The 21,639-nt window shown below is 36.4% G+C and overlaps 1 protein-coding gene across 2 annotated transcripts in view; it reads right to left on the bottom strand.

Moving 5' to 3' along the window:
* Positions 1 to 4: 4 nt before the first annotated feature.
* Positions 5 to 21,639, bottom strand: part of LOC127881308 (pneumococcal serine-rich repeat protein-like) — a 53,535-nt gene continuing 31,900 nt past the window's right edge. For both annotated transcript variants that reach the window (XM_052429060.1, XM_052429061.1), the window contains 11 exons: positions 19,022 to 19,124; positions 15,034 to 15,127; positions 13,941 to 14,018; positions 12,224 to 12,369; positions 10,710 to 10,747; positions 9,362 to 9,470; positions 8,422 to 8,589; positions 4,924 to 5,044; positions 3,359 to 3,478; positions 2,956 to 3,007; positions 5 to 1,799 (listed from right to left, as the gene is read on the bottom strand). In XM_052429060.1, coding sequence (XP_052285020.1) covers positions 229 to 1,799; positions 2,956 to 3,007; positions 3,359 to 3,478; positions 4,924 to 5,044; positions 8,422 to 8,589; positions 9,362 to 9,470; positions 10,710 to 10,747; positions 12,224 to 12,369; positions 13,941 to 14,018; positions 15,034 to 15,127; positions 19,022 to 19,124 — 2,600 coding nt within the window. In that variant the 3' untranslated portion in view covers positions 5 to 228. The remainder of the gene's footprint in view (positions 1,800 to 2,955; positions 3,008 to 3,358; positions 3,479 to 4,923; positions 5,045 to 8,421; positions 8,590 to 9,361; positions 9,471 to 10,709; positions 10,748 to 12,223; positions 12,370 to 13,940; positions 14,019 to 15,033; positions 15,128 to 19,021; positions 19,125 to 21,639) is intronic.

Raw genomic sequence — 21,639 nt, 5'->3', positions numbered from 1 at the left:
CGTAGATTCGTTATTTTTTCCCCCAAAGAGTTAACGTTTTCATGCTTGATACATACATACATACCTACATACAATTTTATAGTTACATAGTTATGTGTAAGTTAAAAAATATCTTCGAATAGTGGAAAAATGCATTTGTACACTCTTTAACACATTGAAATGTAATGTTTCTGCACACCCTAAGTAAATGTAAAATTGTCTGTTTAAAAGATAATAGGGCGAAACAAGTTATATAATAATGGCGACAGAAACAAATAAAGAGATCATGGTTTGTAAGTCGAAAGATAATTCAGCGTCACCTGTTTCGACTGTTGTTGTTTCGATTGTTGGTTGAACAGTGGTTGCTGTGGACTGTGTAGTGGTTGACAACGGTGCGTTTGGATTGGTTGTTTGTGCAGCAGTTGTTGTCGGAGCAGCAGTTGTTGTTGTCGATGCCACACTTGTTGTCGGTGCAGCAGTTGTTGATGGCACATGGTTTGTTGTCTGTGCATCAGTTGTTATTGTCTGTGCAGTAGTAGATGTCGGTGCAGCAGTTGCTGTTGTTGATGCCACACTTGTTGTCGGTGCAACAGTTGTTGTCGTGGCCGCACTTGTCTGTGCAGAAGTTGTTGTCTGTGCAGCAGTAGTTGTAGTCGATGCAGCAGTAATTGTTGTCTGTGCAGCAGTTGGTGTTGTCTGTGCAGCAGTTGTTATCGGTGAAGCAGTTGTTGTTGTCTGTGCAGCAGTTGTTGTCGGTGCAGCAGTTACTGTTGTCGGTGCAGCAGCAGTAGTTGTTGTCGGTGCAGCAGTTGTTGTTGTCGGTGCAGCAGTTGTTGTTGTCGATGCAGCAGTTGTTGTCGGTGCAGCAGTTGTTGTTGTCGATGCAGCAGTAGTTGTTGTCAATACAGCAGTAGTTGTTGTCGGTGCAGCAGTTGTTGTCGATGCAGCAGTTGTTGTTATCGGTGCATCAGTTGTTGTTGTCGGTGCATCAGTTGTTGTCGGTGCAGCAGTTGTTGTTGATGCAGCAGTAGTTGTCGATGCAGCAGTAGTTGTTGTTGGTGCAGCAGTTGTTGTCGATGCAGCAGTAGTTGTTGTCGATGCAGCAGTTGTTGTCGGTGCAGCATTTGTTGTTGTCAGTGCAGCAGTTGTTGTTGTTTGAGCAGCAGTTGTTGTTGTCGGTGCAGCAGTTGTTGTTGTCGATGCAGCAGTAGTTGTTGTCGATGCAGCAGTTGTTGTCTGTGCAGCAGTTGCTGTTGTTGTCGGTGCAGCAGTTGTTGTTGCCGGTGCAGCAGTTGTCAGTGCAGCAGTTGTTGTCGATGCAGTAGTAGTTGTTGTCGATGCAGCAGTTGTTGTTGTCGATGCAGCAGTAGTTGTTGTCGATGCAGCAGTTGTTGTTGTCGATGCAGCAGTTGTTGTCGATGCAGTAGTAGTTGTTGTCGATGCAGCAGTAGTTGTTGTCAGTGCAGCAGTTGTTGTTGTCGATGCAGCAGTAGTTGTTGTCTTTGAGGCAGTTGTTGTTGTCTGTGCAGCAGTTGTTGTTGTCTGTGCAGCAGTTGTTGTTGTCTGTGCAGCAGTTGTTGTTGTTGTCTGTTGCACTGTTGTCTTTGAGGCAGTTGTTTGTGATGTTCCAGTAAATGTTGTCGATGGCATAGTGGTTGTAGTTGGTGCAGCAGTAGTAGTAGTAGTTGTTGTTGTTGTTGTAGTAGTTGTTACTCTACACGTGGAACAACAGCGTACTTTACTAGTGTAGAAGTCAGCGTTACTGCAGGCACTGCTAGAGGTGCAGTCCACATTCGGATCGTCTCCAAAAACGCACGTTTCTGAAATTGAATATATTTTTATTGTACGAAACATAGAAATACACCAGTGATATAAATCCGTATTTCACTCTATGTACTAGAATACTCTTTGTCTTTCGGAAGAATGGTAATATGCTTGTAGGTTATATGCAGGAGGGCTATATATGCTGGAGAGTTATATGCAGGAGGGTTATATGCGGAAGTGACGACGATTTTGATGTTTGATCTGAAATCAAACATTTCAGTTTGAAAATAAGCGTCGGTGGCTGGTGGAAAATAATTTTATTAAAAAATTGATATTTAACTGTCAGTCTAAAGGTTTCTAATTATTAAAGCAATAAGAACAATACCCCATTTTTTACTTCTTTGTTTTGTGGTTTCTAGCGAGTGTTTAGTCCATTTGTTTTATACTCAAAGTGGCAGACTTGATGCTCGTAATTTCTGAGGTGAATGTTTTTTGTTTTTTTTTTAACAAATAGAAAAGATTAGAATGTATTGTATATAGTTGTTTATGTTGTTTTCAAACGCCTATGGCCTTATCATTCCAACGATCCGAATTATATGACACCTCGCGTGCAGCATCAAATGCATAATTCCATTCATATTCTCAGGTTCCGATCCAATATTGTTCAGGTTCTCGTTGCATTGGAATTACAATTTTACTTTTTGATTTTAAGTTTCTGTGTTATATTACAAAAACTAATGACCCGAACTCAATGCAACTTTACATGCAGTATTCCTACATGGTGAATATGGGCATATTCTCAAACTTTACTTTCAGTGGGAGATCTTATAGGAACTTACAATCCAAATGATGGCATTTTACTTGCTGTAATTTGATAGGGCGGACATGCGTATATTCTCATGTCGTTCCATATCAGTGAGTTTTGATGGAGTTATTGACATTGGGAATAACAATTTCTTTTCAAGTAAGATCTAGAACACTTATCATCATCCGAATTTTAAAACTTGCATGCTGCATGAGCTGGGCATACATATTTTGTCCCATCATGCTGCTCCTCTGTAGAGAAGAGTTTATCCTTTAAACGAAAAATACAATTAAAGCAGAAATGTTTTGTCGCGGATAAGCCTGTGCGGGCGCAACAAGCTATTATTGGATGAAATTTTACGCCCAACCCGGTCTCACTGGAGCGAGGTTCGTTTGGTTGTTCCTTACCATCACGGGCTGGTGCGTCGACGGAGTAGACACAAGATCCGGACTGGCACCACTGTGAAACATAGCGTATGTAAGCAGTAAGTAACTTATAGAAAAACACAGTGCTACATTGGAAGAATTGTATATTCTTACATTTCTTGTGTGTATATTTTCTTATGGAATGAAATAGCATATGCATAACTCTTTGTTAAGCCCTATGCATCAGAAATAAGCCGAAATAAATCGGTGTTTGAAAGGAAAAAAATGTGTTTATAAACCGAAATATTGGTGTAAAAACGCCAAAAATAAATCGGTATCTTCTTGTTAATAGACTTTATCATATAACTATTTTACACTCTAAGACTTCACAAAAAAATCGTATTGCATGTACGCGCGTATTTCATTCGAATGCATGCATGCTTACCTTTTTATTGCCACATGGAGTTCCGTCAAAGGGAAAGAACTGTCCCTCGCAGGAGTTACTTCCCTTCTTCTTGCACTGCATGGCGTAGCAAATGGAGTCTAGCTGGTAGTACAGGTTGTCCTGGAATGAAACAATACCGTTATCGAATGAGCTGCGCACTGGAAAAAGGGCTTTATACATGAGCGTATATTATTGTCCCAGTTTAGCCTGTAAGTCCGCACAGTTTAAGCAAGGACGATACTTCCCGATTTGGGGAATTCTTCCCTAAAGGAGGTATCGTCCAAACAAAAATATAGTCTAGGAGGGAGGGGATGTCCATGATTAGCCTGTACATGTTGTTCTCACAGGACGGCTCAAAATAACCAATACCATATTTACCATAGTTTATGTGACGAATGCATTTTCCGAAGTTGATGAGCATTTTTGCCATATCTAAATAAGAAAACGTGCCTCGAAAAAGCCGCGTATCCTAGATTAATTTAACTTCAAACTCATAGAAACATCCACACACTAATCTAGTACAGTTCGTTTTGTGACATGTCTAGTTGCTTACCGTACTACAACATGTATAAATAAATATACCAGACATCCCTAATTTTGGAAATAAATTGATCCAATTTAAAAGGGTGGGAGAGTCCACTGGGCATAAATGGGTTAAATACACCAGCAGTTGTAGATCCATAACTGAATTTTAAGAATCAGCGTATTCATCCCCCATTTAGTAGAGTTAAATTCAAAAAGAAAGAAAGCAAGAAAATGAGATTAACATCCGTTTATCAGAAAAGAGAACTTTTAAAACAAACATAAATGTACTAATAATTGCAGCCAATGTCTATTGATCAGTGAAAATGGTTTATGTATATTAATATTTTAGATAATTGTTGTTGTGTTTTCAAATTGCTTTTACTGAAGATGTGATCTTAATACGTTTCATTTCCTATAACCGATAAGTCCACAACCTCTTTGGCAGACAATGCGACCGCATGAAGTTACATATTTTCGTAGTTTATGATGAAATGAATATTCAATAAATTTACTATCACATCTTTAACATTTGGATTTTTTAAGAATTATTAACCAACAGATATTGCATTAGCAACAATTGTACCACACAGGCTAATCAGGGACGACATTTTTCGCTTTACTGTATTTTTATTTAACCCTTTCAGTGCGGGAACCGAATTTTAAGGCCTTTGCAAACAGTTTGGATCCAGATGAGACGCCACAGAACGTGGCGTATCATCTGGATCCAAACTGTTTGCTATTCTGATAGTATTCTTTGAAAAAAAATGAAGAAAATGCTTATTTTACAAATTCAGCAGACGACATTTTAGCAGACGACAAATTTCCCAGCATGCAAAGGGTTAAAGCATGACTCTTCTTCACGAAAATTCAGTGAAGACGGAAGGCACCTAACACCTAAGGCACATGCATTAATACCCGTTTTCTCAGAGCGAGGCTCATATATAATACACAGGGGTTAAACAGCGTAGAATAGGCCTAATTACAAACGGTGGTCGCAGCATAACTTTGCAAAGGTAAGCATCCATTATCACAAATCTTACCCGGCATACTACGGCGTCCTGGCCAAACGTCATGTTACACTGCTGGTCCGCGGAATACACGAGGCCCGGCATCCCGCCCGCGAGGGAGGAACTTCCGGGAACATTGGTGAGGCAGTTGGAACTGGAATGACACGTGTGTTCGAAATGTTAGCAGGATATTATTTAAGAGATCTGGGTCGAGCAACATTCAATGTTAACAGTTTTATATAATCAAAAGCACATAGACATTTGGAAATACATGCATATTTTGTTCGTGTATATGTCACGGTCCAGAATAACATAACAGTTACTTATTCGTTCATTAGTTATTTTCGTATTTGTTACATTAAATTTAATTGATTAAAACTAATGTCAACATTAATAAATTTGATCAGGCCGGAGTTGCAGCAGGGCGGGAACGAAAACAGAGCACGGTAAGACACCCAACTTCACTCAGTTTCTTTCACGCATCACATTGTTTTCCTCATATTTGGGCCTAGATAAAGTTTTTCCTTCTTACATGAGCTAAAAAGTCAAGGTGGAAAAAAGCACGTAAATACTCTAAATCTGTCCTAGTCTATTGCAAACCTCCGCGCTGAGATTTGTTTGGAACCAGTATAGCTGGATCTAATCCCTTCCGTTATAACCAACAACGTGATAATAGCCGGGCCACGTAGTATGGTAATGTTCCCGTTGTTATTTTTACTTTATTAAATTTAGGTAATTTATTTTTTAATATGAACCATAACGGTTTCTTTTCTTTTCAAACTTTAAAAGAACATGATAATAATTTTCATAATATAATACTTTTAAAAACAAAAAATCTGGAATGATTTTTTTTTGTTATGGTAGAGATTGCACGTAAGAGCATGGGACGACAACTCTGCATGGTGATTTGACAGATTGTATGTGAGAGCATGGAACGAAAACTCTGCTTGATGATATAGCGATTGTATTTGAGAGCAAGGAACGACAACTCTGCGCAGAGATTGAGAAATTGTATGTGAGAGCAAAGAACGACAACTCTTCATATATATTACAAGACTGAATGTGAAAGAAAGGAACGACAACTCTTCATATAGATTACGAGATTGAATGTAAAAGCAAGGAACGACAACTCTTCATATAGATTACGAGATTGAATGTAAAAGCAAGGAACGAAAACTCTTTATATAGATTACGAGATTGAATGTAAAAGCAAGGAACGACAACTCTGCGTGGAGATTGAGAGATTGCTCAAAGAGTGCGTATATTTTGAATGGCTTGTTTCATGCCGTATCACACGAGAGGCAAAGCATAGATAGTAATACGATATAACACAAATATGTGGAATTGATATTTTGGGGACAATTTATTAGCAAAATAGTCCTGTCATTTTTCCACAATTAAGTTCAAATATACTTGAATCTTATTTTACATTTAATAAATCTGACTTTTACTCCGATTGTGTGTGACGCGTAAACAAATATTTATGACATCATGTGCTGTTTTTTTCTTTCATGCGCAGATCTAGTATCTTTTATTTCTATCGGAGGATTTTGCAAAGTAGTAGTAGTAGTAGTAGTTGACAACAACGCTGCATTGATAGTAAGCTGCATTCTCCATGCAGAGTTGTCGCTCCATGCGTTAATCTACAATAAATATAATGTCACCGTCGTGCAAGAGATTGAGGCAACAATATTCCCAATAGGCAACACTTCACCAAATAGGCCATTATTCACCAAATACTTGATCAGATACAATTAAAGCGAGTATTCGACGGGTTTAATGTCAATATCACATTGTCTTAATCTAATACCTTTACATCCATGTGCATGGGGAAAAAATAACACACTGTCCTATTATGGTATTGTAAATTGCTTTTTATTCGAATGAAATTCATTACGATCAAGTTTACGCAAATACCGACGCGCTTACTAATATTTATTGCAAAACCATAAATGTTGTATGAGCGAACAAACCTTCGGAGGATATTGAAGATTTTTAAAATATGTACATTATTTTGTGGATGAATTTGCCTGTGTGTGCATAATTTTCAGGGAAATCTGCTTCTGAACGTTTATTCTAGTTATTTAGTCATATATGACCTAACAGTACATATTGGTATAAACTTGCTTTAAAGACGTGGTAGGGTATGCTATGGCGTTGAAGTCAACAGAGTGAAATGACTGAAATGACTGAAATTGAGCTCGTGTGCGAATATATCAGACCTAAGTGAGTAGTTGACCAGTGCCGCTGTTGTTCGTAGGCGACATCATAGTATTAAGTAATAAATCAAGGCATTAATAAGCTAATGTAAACTAATACTCGTTTTGTTGAGGGGAAAAAGTACGGACTTACATTCTACTATGATATAGATCGCATGAAATATTGGACACATAATTCCTTAAAACAAGCACACAGATTATTAACACCATCTTCATGCGGAAAAACGTAATGGCCGGAGTTCTCGCGATGTTTTAAAATGTGTCTGTGGTGACCATAATGGATTGTACATATGATGCACTAAGACCCATTTTCCCAGATAACTACTTAATAAATAATGTTATTAATAATACAAAATATATAACAAAATACTAATAATATTATTAAAAAATCCATAAAAGCTCATATTCTCAAACAGGTTTTTGTGAGGACATTTCTGGCGAGCTATGTGCGGTCATTGTTGGCGAGCTCATGTCGATTTCTAGACTACCTTCTAGACTACCTTCCCAGTCCCGCTATGTATACACTACCTTTTCAGTCCTGCTATGTTTACACTACCTTCCAAGCCCCGCTTTTTATTCACTACCTTTTCAGTCCCGCTATGTATACACTACCTTCCAAGTCCCGCTATGTATACACTACCTTCCCAGTCCCGCTATGTATACACTACCTTCCCAGTCCCGCTATGTATACACTACCTTCCCAGTCCCGCTATGTATACACTACCTTCCCAGTCCCGCTATGTATACACTACCTTCCCAGTCCCGCTATGTATACACTACCTTCCGAGTCCCGCTATGTATACACTACCTTCCCAGTCCCGCTATGTATACACTACCTTCCGAGTCCCGCTATGTATACACTACCTTCCGAGTCCCGCTATGTATACACTACCTTCCGAGTCCCGCTATGTATACACTACCTTCCCAGTCCCGCTATGTATACACTACCTTCCAAGTCCCGCTATGTATACACTACCTTCCCAGTCCCGCTATGTATACACTACCTTCCCAGTCCCGCTATGTATACACTACCTTCCCAGTCCCGCTATGTATACACTACCTTCCGAGTCCCGCTATGTATACACTACCTTCCCAGTCCCGCTATGTTTACACTACCTTCCCAGTCCCGCTATGTATACACTACCTTCCCAGTCCCGCTATGTATACACTACCTTCCGAGTCCCGCTATGTATACACTACCTTCCCAGTCCCGCTATGTATACACTACCTTCCCAGTCCCGCTATGTATACACTACCTTCCGAGTCCCGCTATGTATACACTACCTTCCGAGTCCCGCTATGTATACACTACCTTCCCAGTCCCGCTATATAGCTGTTGATGGCGGTTTGCGAGCAGGAAGAAAACGTCCACGGATTGTTTTTCATTGATGCGGCGGTGATGATTGGAAGGCGGGGAGCCATCAGATACAGGGCTGTGCTGGAACATCCGTTACCGCTGCCATCATGCCGGGTACCAATACTGTAATAAAAGAGCTGATTATTGGAAGGCGGGGAGCCATCAAATACATGGCTATGCTGGAACAACTGTAACCGTCATACCTAATCTGGGACGACACTTTATGCACATACATTAAACCCCCTTTTCACAGAGCAAGGCCCATATATAAGCCCTGAAAATATTATCTTAGTGTACATTTACAAACTAACAAAAATCTGAATGTTTATTAACGCAATAATACAACAATAATTAGTGAGTTTGGTGAAGATTTTATTCCTACAAGTAAAATTTGGTTATAAATGGTGCAACTGGAAATCAAATATGGGTGATCATTAAGGCAAAACGTATTTACTATGGCGTGAATGTACGCAGTGGAAATCAAATAAGGATGCGCATTTTGGTAAGATTTTTCAGATAAACACGTGTACATCGTCAACCATCAAAACGTCACTTGATATAATTCTTAAGATATTTATGCTTTGTTTTACTTTCTTCTTGAATTATATTCAGATAAAACAAAAACACTATGATAATTTATTAAAAGGGCGTTTACAGTTTCATTGTGAGCGCTCTTAAAGGATCAAGAAATGTCCATATCAAAGTTTGCATATGAAATATACAGGGCAATAAATCTACCACATATAACCTTAATGACGGTTTGAGTGAATTCTTCCTTATAGTTTTCAAGAAGTGCCTCGAACAAAAATGACAACCTGATTCCACTATGCAACATTTACAACAGTTGTGCGACTGCTATAACAAGTACTTGTAGTTAGTTTTATATTCATCTTACTTGTGACCCAGCTCGTGAGCGGCTATATGGATGGAGACTGCGTTGTAGGTCTCCTCGATCTCAGACACGGCCCAGGAACTGTGGCATACTGAGTTCAGATAACCCATACCTGCAAAGAGGATGCGTCAAAGGGGGTTTGTTAACTCTTTCAGTGCTGAAACCGAATTCTGAAGACCTTGGCGTGGCGTCTCATCAGGATCCAAACTGTTTGCTATTCTGATAGTATTCTTTTAAAACAATCGAAGAAAATGCTTATTTTAAAAGTCAGCAGACGACATTTTAGCAGACGACAAATTTCCCAGTATGCAAAGGGTTTACATTTATCCTAATACCGATAACTCAAAGTCTGTTTTCGATCTTTAAAGTTTACTTTGTATTCAAGTCGAGAAAAGTGTTTTCCCTTAAGATAACTGTTGCTAACACAATGCCATTAGGTCCTACGTCAATAAAACATGAATGAGGAGTTTTGGCCAATGAAGTTCATATAGCCCTCATATGGAAACAAGTAGTACGTAGTACATAAGATACGTGAATCTTGTGGGTGTCCAAGTCTTTTAAGTACCACCGTGTCTGAGACTGCATGGCGCAAGGATCGGGAGTGTGGCCAAGCAAATTTACCGAAGGAAGTCATTAGAATCGAGAAAATGTGGACGATAAATTGTAAAACTAAGATCCAAGATACAGCTTTTTTTTATAGATATATTAATCAAATGGCAACGGAAGAAAGGCCTGGCAACGGATCGCCTAATTGAAAAGTTTGTGTAGCAATCGCTGTAACCTGCATGACGCTTTCAATACTGCATCGAATAATGCGAAATAAGGATGGTAGATGAAGTTCATAAAGCTATTTTAAGACAAGGATTTTTGAAGATGTAGTCAACGCGGTCCGTAGTCGTTAACAGGTTTTTCTTAAGTTAGGGTCACTAAACAATCAGTTCAGCTTTACTTATGCTTCTAACGATCATTAGCGTAACGTTCAGAGTGGATGGGGGCATATAGATTTGTAATTGCTCGTCCAGCCGTCTGTTCACTGTTTGTGTCGCGCCTAACTCAAATATTACTGTTGCAAGTGGAATATAAAAATGAAATATGATGAATGAGAATAAGAGCTTGTTTACATGTGTAATTTGGTTAATGTCGACATTAGTATCATATGGATACCCGTCTAATTTGAATTAAAAAACTATAACGTATAGCTAAATACATGTATAACGTATGCAATGGTGTATTTTATTGCTTTCTTTATGTCGATAAAAATTACTCCCGGTATAATGATTGACAGCACGCTGGTATTTATGCAAATATATATATATATAATTTTGTACAAAAACTAAATAGCGAAACATACCAATTGGGTTGTTAGATGTCGGTGTAGAAATGTCAAACCTGAAAGAAAAACGGTCAAAGTACAACAACTATTTATATATTTTAAAAGGTAATTTACTCAAGATATTCTCATATAATAGAGATATAGTATGCAAGCGTACATACATAAGAATATAGACTGTGGTTAACGCAGTCCGACATACATACAATGACATTCAAATAATGTTCACAAAAGGAATATTGTCGTAATTTAAATTTGAATTGTTCAAATATTAGACATAATATCAGGATTTCTTTCGATCATGATTAGGGCTTTTGACACGACCATCCAACTCGTATAACACAGATAAGTCCGATTGTTTGACTCGGTGATACGGTCAGCTACTCTATCGCGAATACATTCTCTCTGTTAAGAATCAAAAGGATTGTGGTTGAGATGTCACTAACCATTGAAACAAATTTATTTTCGAACTCATTTTACTTTATGGACTTGTTGAATGAGCATACATTGCATTAGTACAGGAGAAATGGCACTCTTAGTTTTGAAAATGAACATAAAAAAATAGTATCGGTTTGTTTGTCCAGTGGTACCGTATTTGATTTTGCTTTCAAAGATCATTATTTTATATCCTTATTTTCTTGCTATTATAGTTATGTAAACTATTTAAAATATCATATATTTGTTCGTTAATAATTAAATGACAGTCTTCAACAATATAAAAATATGTCAACGAGTCGTTTTAAGATCGTTACACAGCCTACTGTCGCGCTGCACCGAAGATCGCCTGCGATCGCCACGACGCGGACATACGATAAGACACGATTCGTTTCGATGAATTACCATATTATGAAACGTTTGCAATATTTTAAGTTTAAATCGATAAGAATTGTGTTGTCTTCGTAAACATGCACATTCTCTCTGGCGTACTAAATATTGGCCGACGTAGTACAACAATACTATAACAAAACCAATAAATCATTTTTTTGATGAGGTCATTTTCTAACCGTCACAGGTGACGTTTATAAATACTTACGTATATTTTTCGTTTTAACGACATACATCGCTAGTACCTAAATATGAGGATTTAATCCAAATTTGATGTAACCTAAAATGCTTTTTGACTATACTGTGAATGTCTTGGGTAGAGAGGGGCTCATATATTTTATTTATATCAAGTATATAGAAGACTAATGAGGGTAACCTGAATACTGTGTTCAAATTAACAGTAAATAACACTTATCTGTCTGAGTTAAATATTTATTGTCAATTTGAAACTTGTTGAAAAAATCAAATAGATCCTTCATACATTCCACAAAAATAACTTCTTCAATTCCCACGAAACCGCATTGTTCAAATAATTATTTTTTCTACATAAAACGTTCGAAAACCATATTAAAGCATCAAACAACGATGTGATTTCAGCGCTTTGATTTTGTTTTTATTGTTAATGCCAAATATTAATGCTACTCTAAATGATCTATTTTGGAATACTTAAAAGGCAGTACTACACTTGCACTTTAAATCTGTTTTCTCACCCAGTGAACAAACCAGCATGATCGTGTGTTGGAAGGTATTGGTACACAGAGCTTTTCCACGTGGCAAAATCAAGGAGAACACCGGCATCGTCAACAGCATTTGAACCGATCATATTGTTTGTTACCCACGGGGAAGTCTCCGCCTCCTGAAAGCAACACGGAGAGAATTTAGGCAAATTGTTAATAACAAGAATAATATTATAAACATGTAAACAAGTATCTAAAACTTGCATTGGAATGTCGTTTTAAAAATATACATGTATGCTTTCGGGCTGTTAGTTTATTTATGGGGTTTTCCGACTTGTGTAAAAGAAGTTTAACATGTGACATTTACTTGAAACAAAATGGTTATTTGATACTAAAAAAAAAAAACTTTAAAAAACACTATATGTGCAAAATGAATTATCAAATATATACAGTAACAATGTGTTAACGTTTTAGTTCATTTTATGTCCCCAGTCTATACAAGGGAACACATCGTTTTTGCCTGTCTGTTTGTTGGTTTGTTCGTTGTTTTGTTTGTTTGCTTGAGTCAAACTTTAACATTCACCATAACTTTTGCAATATTGAAGATAGCAACTTGATACTTGACATGCATGTGTATCTCATAGAGATGCACATGTTGAGTGGTGAAAGGACAAGGTCAAGGTCATCTTCAAGGTTAAAGGTCAAATATATGGGGGGACATAGTGTTTCATAAACCCATCTTGTTTAAATATGAACCTGTTTTATTTTCTAAATTTTGTCGCATATTCAATGGAACACAATAACGAAAACACGTTCATTAAAGTTATTATTGCGATTATATTTTATTGACAACACTCTAAGACAACGTTTTCCAACAACCGTAAAATATTCTGAATAACAAGGTATATGCGGCATGTGAATACATTGATATACATTGAAGCACTAAATGGTGACGTGTGCAATTTCCGACTGTGACATGTGAAAAATTACGTGTTCGAATATAACGACGTAATATGACATGCAACGTACGTTTGACGTTATTCTACCAAGCATTTACATGAAAGTATACAACATATCAAATGGGCTGCATCTGCTTACTCAGGGAATGACGTATTAGTGAAACGAGCAAATTGCAATAACTTGGAGCATTCTCTTCGTCTACTTTGACGTTAATATATGGCGTATATTTTATATCCATTTAGGTAGTCACGATATTGAACTTGATGCAAAACAAACACATATTTATACGATCCTTAGTAATGTATCTAATGCACTACTCAGTATGTGACCGTTTTTTTCTTTTAATAAACAGCGGTTTAACGCTTGATGTGTGAATATATGTCTGTGTTTTAAACAGTTTTTCACGTACAAAATGAGGAACGTATGGTAAGGCATTTCACTGATGCAAAGACGTTTACAGATTTTTTTTACTTTGTATATGTGTGTCGTGTTCTGTGAAGTGTCGTGTTCAGTGAAAATTGTGCAAAATTCATGTGCATTAAGTGTCGTCCCAGATTAGCATGTGCAGTTCGCACAGGCTAATCAAGGACAACACTTTCCGCTTTAATAGTATGTTTCGTTTAAAGGAAGTCACTTTTTACCGAAAAATCTAGTGTAAGCAGAAAGTGTCGTCCCTGATTAGCCTGTGCAGACTGCTTACGCACATCCATTAAGCCCAGTTTTCTCAGAACGCGACTCATATGTTTTTCTGTTGTTATGTGAAACTCATACATTGCTGCCGAATACTCACAGTAGAGACGAGCAGGGAGGCCAAGGTGACTCGCAAAGCCTGTCCGCCGCCGGTCGCAGTTTGAAACCGTACATCAATCTGTGATCAGGGAAACATTCGGGGTGTTTTATTTTAATTTAATTGTTACAGGGACACCTTCTTAGTTTAAGCAATGGGGATTTTAAATTTATTTAACGGCTAAATGATTTTATAGAACATATAATAGGACTGATTATGATACAGAAAAGATAAGGTTTATCCCACTCATGTGTGGAGGAAAGTCATTTTACTCAGAATCAAAAATAAAGTATTCATTTTTAATTAAATCGAATCAGATTAAACAAAACAAACAATTTGATACCTAGATGAAATATATTTTAAACACAAAATGCAACACAAACAGCAAAACTTTTTTTTACAAATATTAAGCGCGCGTGCTCATGACGTCATTATTAACACATCAAACGACCCGGTATTCTGTCCCGGTAAAACTGCAGCTTTTTAGCGATTTTTTCATTATTCCTTTCAAATCGGGGACGTAGAGGTATGATGAATTATTTTGTAGGATAAATAGAATACTATGTAAGTGTGATTATGTACTTAAATGTATCCCTTTCGTCTCAGAAAGGCTTGCAAGGCTTGGCAAGCCTCGCCATGCAAACCTTTCTCCACTCGTGGGATAAATTTAAGTACACAATCACACTAACATAGTTTTCTCTATATACATATCTACTTTTTTGCAACGTGCATTTGCCATATTTGCAAACTTGAAAAGAAAACAACTGCTTGCGCAAATATACTATTTATGCATATCGGGTGTAGTTTCTTGAAATATTTGCCAAATAGCTAAATAAAACAAGAAGTGTATGCTTGATTATTTTTATATACATAATCAAAATAATCGCCTGTTGCAACAAACTTACGTATAAAAGTGTTAATTCTGTAAACAAATTCTAAATTTGTAAGTCACTGCTTTTGAAATATTTTTGTATAGTCGTAAACTCACCAAGTCCCCGATTAATACGCATATTCATAAGGCACGAAAAACTTATTTTTGGTATAAATAAGTTACAAAGTTTGTATTTATGAACGTAAGTACGAATTGTATACAAACCCCGTTGACTACGAACGTGTAAAACTCGTGCATTGCCTCGAACGCCCGGTCAAACTGCTCATTCTCTGTCGCACCGCCAACCTTGGCCTTCCACCTAGAAAACGTAATACAGTGTAAACGATTGATACCGTAAAACACGTGAAACAGTGGAAACAATTGATACAGTGGAATCACGTGAAGCAGTGGAAATACGTGATACAGTGGAAACAATTGATACAGTGGAAACACGTGATACAGTGGAAATAATAGATACAGTGGAGTTACGTGAAACAGTGGAAATACGTGATACAGTGGAAACAATTGATACAGAAGAAGCACGTCAAGACACTGCAAACACGTCGTGCATTGAAAACAATTAATACCGTGGAACTCGTGATACAGTGGAAACAATTAATACACGTGATACAGTGAAAACAATTGATACAGTCGAAACACCTTTATAGTGGAAACACATGATACAGTTAAAACACACGATACTGTAGAAACACATGATACCGTGGAAACAATTGATACCGTGGAAACACGTAATACAGTGGAAACATGTGATACAGTGAAGACAAGTGATACAGTGAAAATACGTTATACAAAAGAAACACGTTATACAGATGGAACAATTGATACAATGGAAACACGTGAAAAAAGTAAAGCACATGATACAAGGGAAATAATTGATATGGTCGAAGCACGTGAAGCAGTACAAACAGGTGATACAGTGAAAACACTTGATACAGTAGAAACACGTGATACAGTGGAAACAATTGATACACCAGAAACAATTAATTCAGTGAAAATAATTAATACAGTGGAAGCACGTCATACAGTGGAAACAATTCATACAGTAGAAGAAACTGATACATTGAAAACACGTGATTCAGTAGAAACGCGTGATACAGTGAAAACAATTGGTACAGTGGAAACACTTGATGCAGTTGAAACACTTGATACAGTAGAAACATGTGAACAGTTGGAACACATGATACAGTAGAAACAATTGATACAGTAGAAACACAATGTAAACAATTGATAAAATTTCGACAAATAATACAATGTAAACAATTGATATAGAGGAAACAATTGAAACATTATAAACACGTGACACAGTAGAAGCAATATATACAGTAGAAGCACTTAAAACAGTGGAAAAATATAATACAGTGTAAACTCGTGATTCAGTGGAAACACGTGACACAGTGTGACATAATGCAACTCGTGATACACTAATGTACATTGAAATCGTTGAACAGTGCAACACTTAGCAAAACGTAATGCAGTTCAAGAATACTAGCAATGCCTGTTACTAGAACTGGGTTGGCACCAATCGACCGCCCCCGGTTTTAACCGGCGGTTTTTACCGGTTAAAACTGCCCCGGTCAATATTCCCGAAGTGGTTATTACTGGTCAAAACTGGCCGATTGAACTTTACCCCAAATTTTGATTAAATTCCATTCTTAATTAAACAATATTGATAATATAAATCAAACAGACATGTTGCCAATAATGTCTTAAGCTATTAATACCCAATATGTTAGAGCTGTTCATGCAATTTGTAGGCCAATCTCTCAAAATTTTGCAAATTAGTCAAAGTTGTTTTGAGAACTGAATATTAAACGATGATTCTTTTGACACAAAATAGTGAAACAATATGTTATTAACCATTGATATAAAAATAAAAAGCATAATAAGAAATAATTATTAAAGAAAACAAAATAATTGAAAAGAAAAGTATAGAGTAGACCAACAATTGGAAAACATTACTTGTTGGCAAAATCAAGAACTTTGATTGCTTATTCATTTGAAGACCAATTGAACTAAAAAATATGAAAGGAAAAAACTCTTAATACAGAAAGAAGACAAGTTAGAAGTAACTATGAAATTAAATTAATCTCCTTTTCTTTGAGTGATATGAAAAAGCCTAAGTGCAGATTTGCTTCATTGTCAATATCAGAGACATAACACTGCATGCAATTTATCACCAATTAAGGCTTAGGGGCCAGAGTTTTGTTTGTCCATCTGCTTATCAAATAGATAAGATGAGAATAGATGAGATCCGGATTTTAAACATTCAAACACACATTCAGGAGATAAGCAATTCGTCTTATTTTGACATAAAACTAATTCAAATTTTTCACAAATTTTTGCACACATGGCCTGACCCCCCTCCCCCATGTCACAAACTGCCACACTTTCTTACTCACCCTCCCCCCCCCCCACCTGGAGCATGACATACTTTATAGACTGCCCCTAATGGTTAATGCTTTAGACTTCAGAAAAGTGCTAATTTACTTGTTATATATCCATAAATTTATAGCATAAAATAATGTTTTTATATGCATTAAAATTCACCTTGAACAGTGCCTAATAAAAAAAATATATTCGGTAGGGGCAACCCCTCCCGCACCCTCCCCGTTTGGGCCCCCTCCCCCAGTCAAAATTTCCTGGGTACGGCCCTGGAATTATCAATAGATCAGTGAAATACTATGGTTACTACAATAGTAATAATACTTTAGTAACAGATGTGATAGTATACACTGAGATAAAGATATTGCCTTAGTCCTTATGTATTTGAGGCCGTTTCCATAAATAATAAAGAAGTAATTTTTAACAGCTTAATTATTTTTTTACAATAAATAACTCAAAAAAGTTTATCACTTACAGAATAATGATTGATTTAATATAGAATAGCTTAACGTCTTTCTTTGTGATGTTTAAATGCTATAATTTTCAATCAACCAGTATTGACCAGTAATGACCAGTATTGACCGGTTGACCGGTCAATATGCCAACCCCATTAGAAGCACGTTAATTAATTCATCATCTTAAAACTCACAATGTAATAGGAGTCATGCACTGACTTCTTCGCACTGGAAGCACGTAATACAGTGTAGGTCTATTATTTAATTAGCGACAAATTAGCTTCGAAAGCACCGATATTATGTTTCACATTATGTGAAAAAGATCTTATTTTAGCATCGTGCCATGGCGTTTAGGTTTAGAAAAGCATTTAATTAACACCAGTGTGTGTGCTGTTATCGTAAACCGTTAGTAAATTACATTACGTAAAAACACCTGAAAAACATATGATATACTGCACAGGTGGGTAATGAATTTTTTTCTCTAAAGTATGATATTATATAACTATGATCATATACAGGTCATAAAAGTTTACGAGGTAATTTGAAAGCTGATTTTATGGTTTGGGTACTGTACTTCAGTATGATTTATTCTATCTAAGTCTCAAGTGACATCGTTTCATAAAGCAAAATGTTTTCATATAAATGCAAATGATTTCTCACCACCGAAAGCTTTTTAATTTTCATAAACGAGCAACATTTCAAAGAAACAATGACTGAAGTTTTATGTTCTTAATTCCTTGTAAGAAGTTTGACTCTCTTGCATGTCGATTTTGATCATTCTAAGTCTCCATTTAATCACACCGTCGGTCCTTACAAACCTTTAAGAATAAGCTTAATAGGATTGGTAAAATATAAACAAACTAAACGAGTTTATGCCTTTTGAAATGTACTTTTTGATCAACCGAAAATGCGCTTCCGACGGATAATAAATTTAAGAATACAATTTTGTTTGGTTCATGTATTAGAATGCAATAATGTTGTAAGGTACAATAAAAGCCATAGAAAGCCAAAAACAAGTATAGAAGAGACTCTTGAATATATAACTGATTAATTTTCGTTTCAATGGCATGCAACCGTGTTGTAATATAGCATTTATTTTCATGCTTTAAAACTGCTCACCGATACATGTTTCGCGGAAATTACTTAATATGCAACCTTATAACAAACTCGATACGTACATAATTGTGTTAATCTTTTGTTGGTTACGTTTAATGTTAAATAAAATGGTTTCATTATTAAAAAGTGCAAGCTTACTGACCTAGTAGTTCGGATGCAAACTTCGGCTTTTGGATGACAAAACAGGTTTGATAAGATCAGACAGGTATAAGGCTAGTACAATACCGAGGACAACTCACTTCTCCATGTTTTTGTAATCCACGACAGCCATATACTCGATGTATAACGGGGAAACCTGTCGTCTCCTCCGGTCTGAAGGGGAAGCCTGTCTTCGCTTCCGGTCTGAAAGAACATGCAAGACACAAAGTTGAAAATATGATCATACGAACATCAAAACATAAGAAATCTGACATTTAGAACAATTCCGACTCGTAAATATCGTTAAACCATGGTAACATAACATGAAACAAAAAGTGCATATTTTACACGTGTATTTCTTGTTTGTTTGTTTGATCGGTTTAACGTTAACATTTTGCCGATATAATTCTGTGTTTGAGTATCTTCTATACCGATAGTGCAGACTCTTCTGCATGCAAAGTGTGGTAAGTGGTTAGAGCGCTGTTTGATGTTACCTCTTTAATCATATGGCTTCTCAGAGGTGAGCTAGGGAATTTTAAAAGTCGTATACGATATATCAATGCACACATTTGCTTGTGTTTTTTTCTTTTGCTGATTAACCAATTTTAAATGGGTTCGTTATTTTCAACAATAATTATAATTTTTGCCAGTGTTTTTTTTTGTAAGGAAGTATATACTATTTGGACTTTTACAAAATCATTGTGTTCCGGTGGATTGTATTGCACTCGTTTAATATCGTGTCGAATTGGGGAATTCAACATCCACAAATCTGTGCGATACAATCTAACGTACTATAAAACTTGTGTGTGAGTTTGAAAAGTTATGCGTTTTTTTTCACGCCTAAGGACGCATAATTTGATGATACTGAATGTGTCCCAGCATCCCTATCTATAACTAACACAAACGCTGGAGCGAATTTTGAATGATAGGTACAATTACCAGTTTATATTGCTAATAATGCAAAGATAATTCTTTTAATTAATAACTGATCACAGGGACTGGGCAATAATAAAAGATCACAGGGACTGGGCAAAAACACGAACCGGTGAAACTTTCTGGTTTTGTATAAAAACAAAACATAATCAAAATATATTTATTTTGTGGTTTTTATAACAATAGCGCAGACTTTTGCTGTTCGAGGGTTGGTTAACGCGTATTTTCTTCAATTTTACAAGACGACAGCAATTACACGGTTTATTGCTTTATTGATAACCGTTACACTACAGTCACTTATTAATATCTTAGTTAGAAGGTGATTTTTTAAGCGGTTCCGTAGTGTAGTGGTTACACGCTCGCTTCACATGTGAGAGGCCCATGGTTCGAGCCCTATTAGAATCAAATTATGTTATTTGTGTTCTATGTTAACTTTTTGTTTTGAAGAAGACATTTTAGTTTAAATAAATATGCTGTTTTATTGTAACATTTTTTTTGTTTTTATTTTGCCCATGAAATATATGTGTGAGAGAGGGGGGGGGGGTTCGTAAAGATATAAAAACTTTTACCGTGTTTTCATATCAATGAGTATTCAACCCCTATCGTAAATGAGCAACGTAAGAATAAGTTCAGAATCATCTCCCCTTGAAGTTGAGAAAAATATGAAATTACGCTTACAAGATGAAGCAGATTTTATAAAACCTACACAGTTCTGTTCCATTAATGAAAACTGCACATGGATACCAGTAAAAAAAGGAAACCAATGTAAATAAAATGAACTATGAAATATTTGGGGGTTATAACACAAAATCATAGATAATGGTTATTTGGGGGTTATAACACAACATCATAGATAATGGTTATTTGGGGGTTATAACACAAAATCATAGATAATGGTTATACCAGTATCTTTTTCTATTTTGTTAAAAATATTCGGCCAATATATTAATAATCACAGTAGAAAAAATCGTTCCATGTAAAATCATTGAGTGCCTTTTACACTGAAATTCCCGACGCTGTTTGATGCGTTGCATCACTAGTTGTCTTGTTGAGTTTTTCATAAATAGTATTAGTGTGGTCGTGTGCTGCAATTGGGGGTGGGGTCAGAATAAATCAAGGAAACCACACCTGTAAGGTATGGTGACTACCAACCAAACTCATGTTCACCGTGCGCGGGGAATAAGCCCGTATTGCAGAGGTGAGCAACGCGTTTACCAACCACTGCGCTAAAGAGCCAACATCACAGGCATATTATCTTCCCTATTCATAGTGTATTTCGCCCCATTGGTGGAAAACGGCACCATGTGACATTGAAATTAGAATGAACTTGGTGCCTTTTTTGCACCAAATGGGCGATTTGTAAGACGGATTAAATGAAATATTCACAATGGGAAGAGACGCTTGTTTTTTTCGATGAGTATGATGTTGTTTTAATTTGTCGTTAGATATATAAATAATATCGTATTACAGGCCATGCACCCTTTAATCTCTGTTCTTTAAGAGGCTTGTCACTCCCAGTCATAAGTTACGTACTATAAATCCTGCATTCTGATAAGTCACAAGATGGGTTTGTATTATTTGACCTTGATACGTTTTGATGCTGAAAGGAATTTTTAAACGTATACATTACACATATTTTTATATTGCACTTTTTGTATGAAATGTATTTATATTTAGCAAATATTTTTCTAAAAATTAATAAATAAATAGAGAATATATGGTTGGTGACTTTTGATATCATGTGATATAAGACGAGTCTGATATGGCGTAGGAAAAGGCGAGGCTT

Source organism: Dreissena polymorpha, chromosome 5 (genome assembly GCF_020536995.1).
Source record: "Dreissena polymorpha isolate Duluth1 chromosome 5, UMN_Dpol_1.0, whole genome shotgun sequence".
Taxonomy (NCBI): Eukaryota; Metazoa; Mollusca; class Bivalvia; order Myida; family Dreissenidae; genus Dreissena; species Dreissena polymorpha.
Note: the sequence above shows the minus strand (reverse complement) of the source record. Positions and strands in the feature narration are given on the sequence as shown.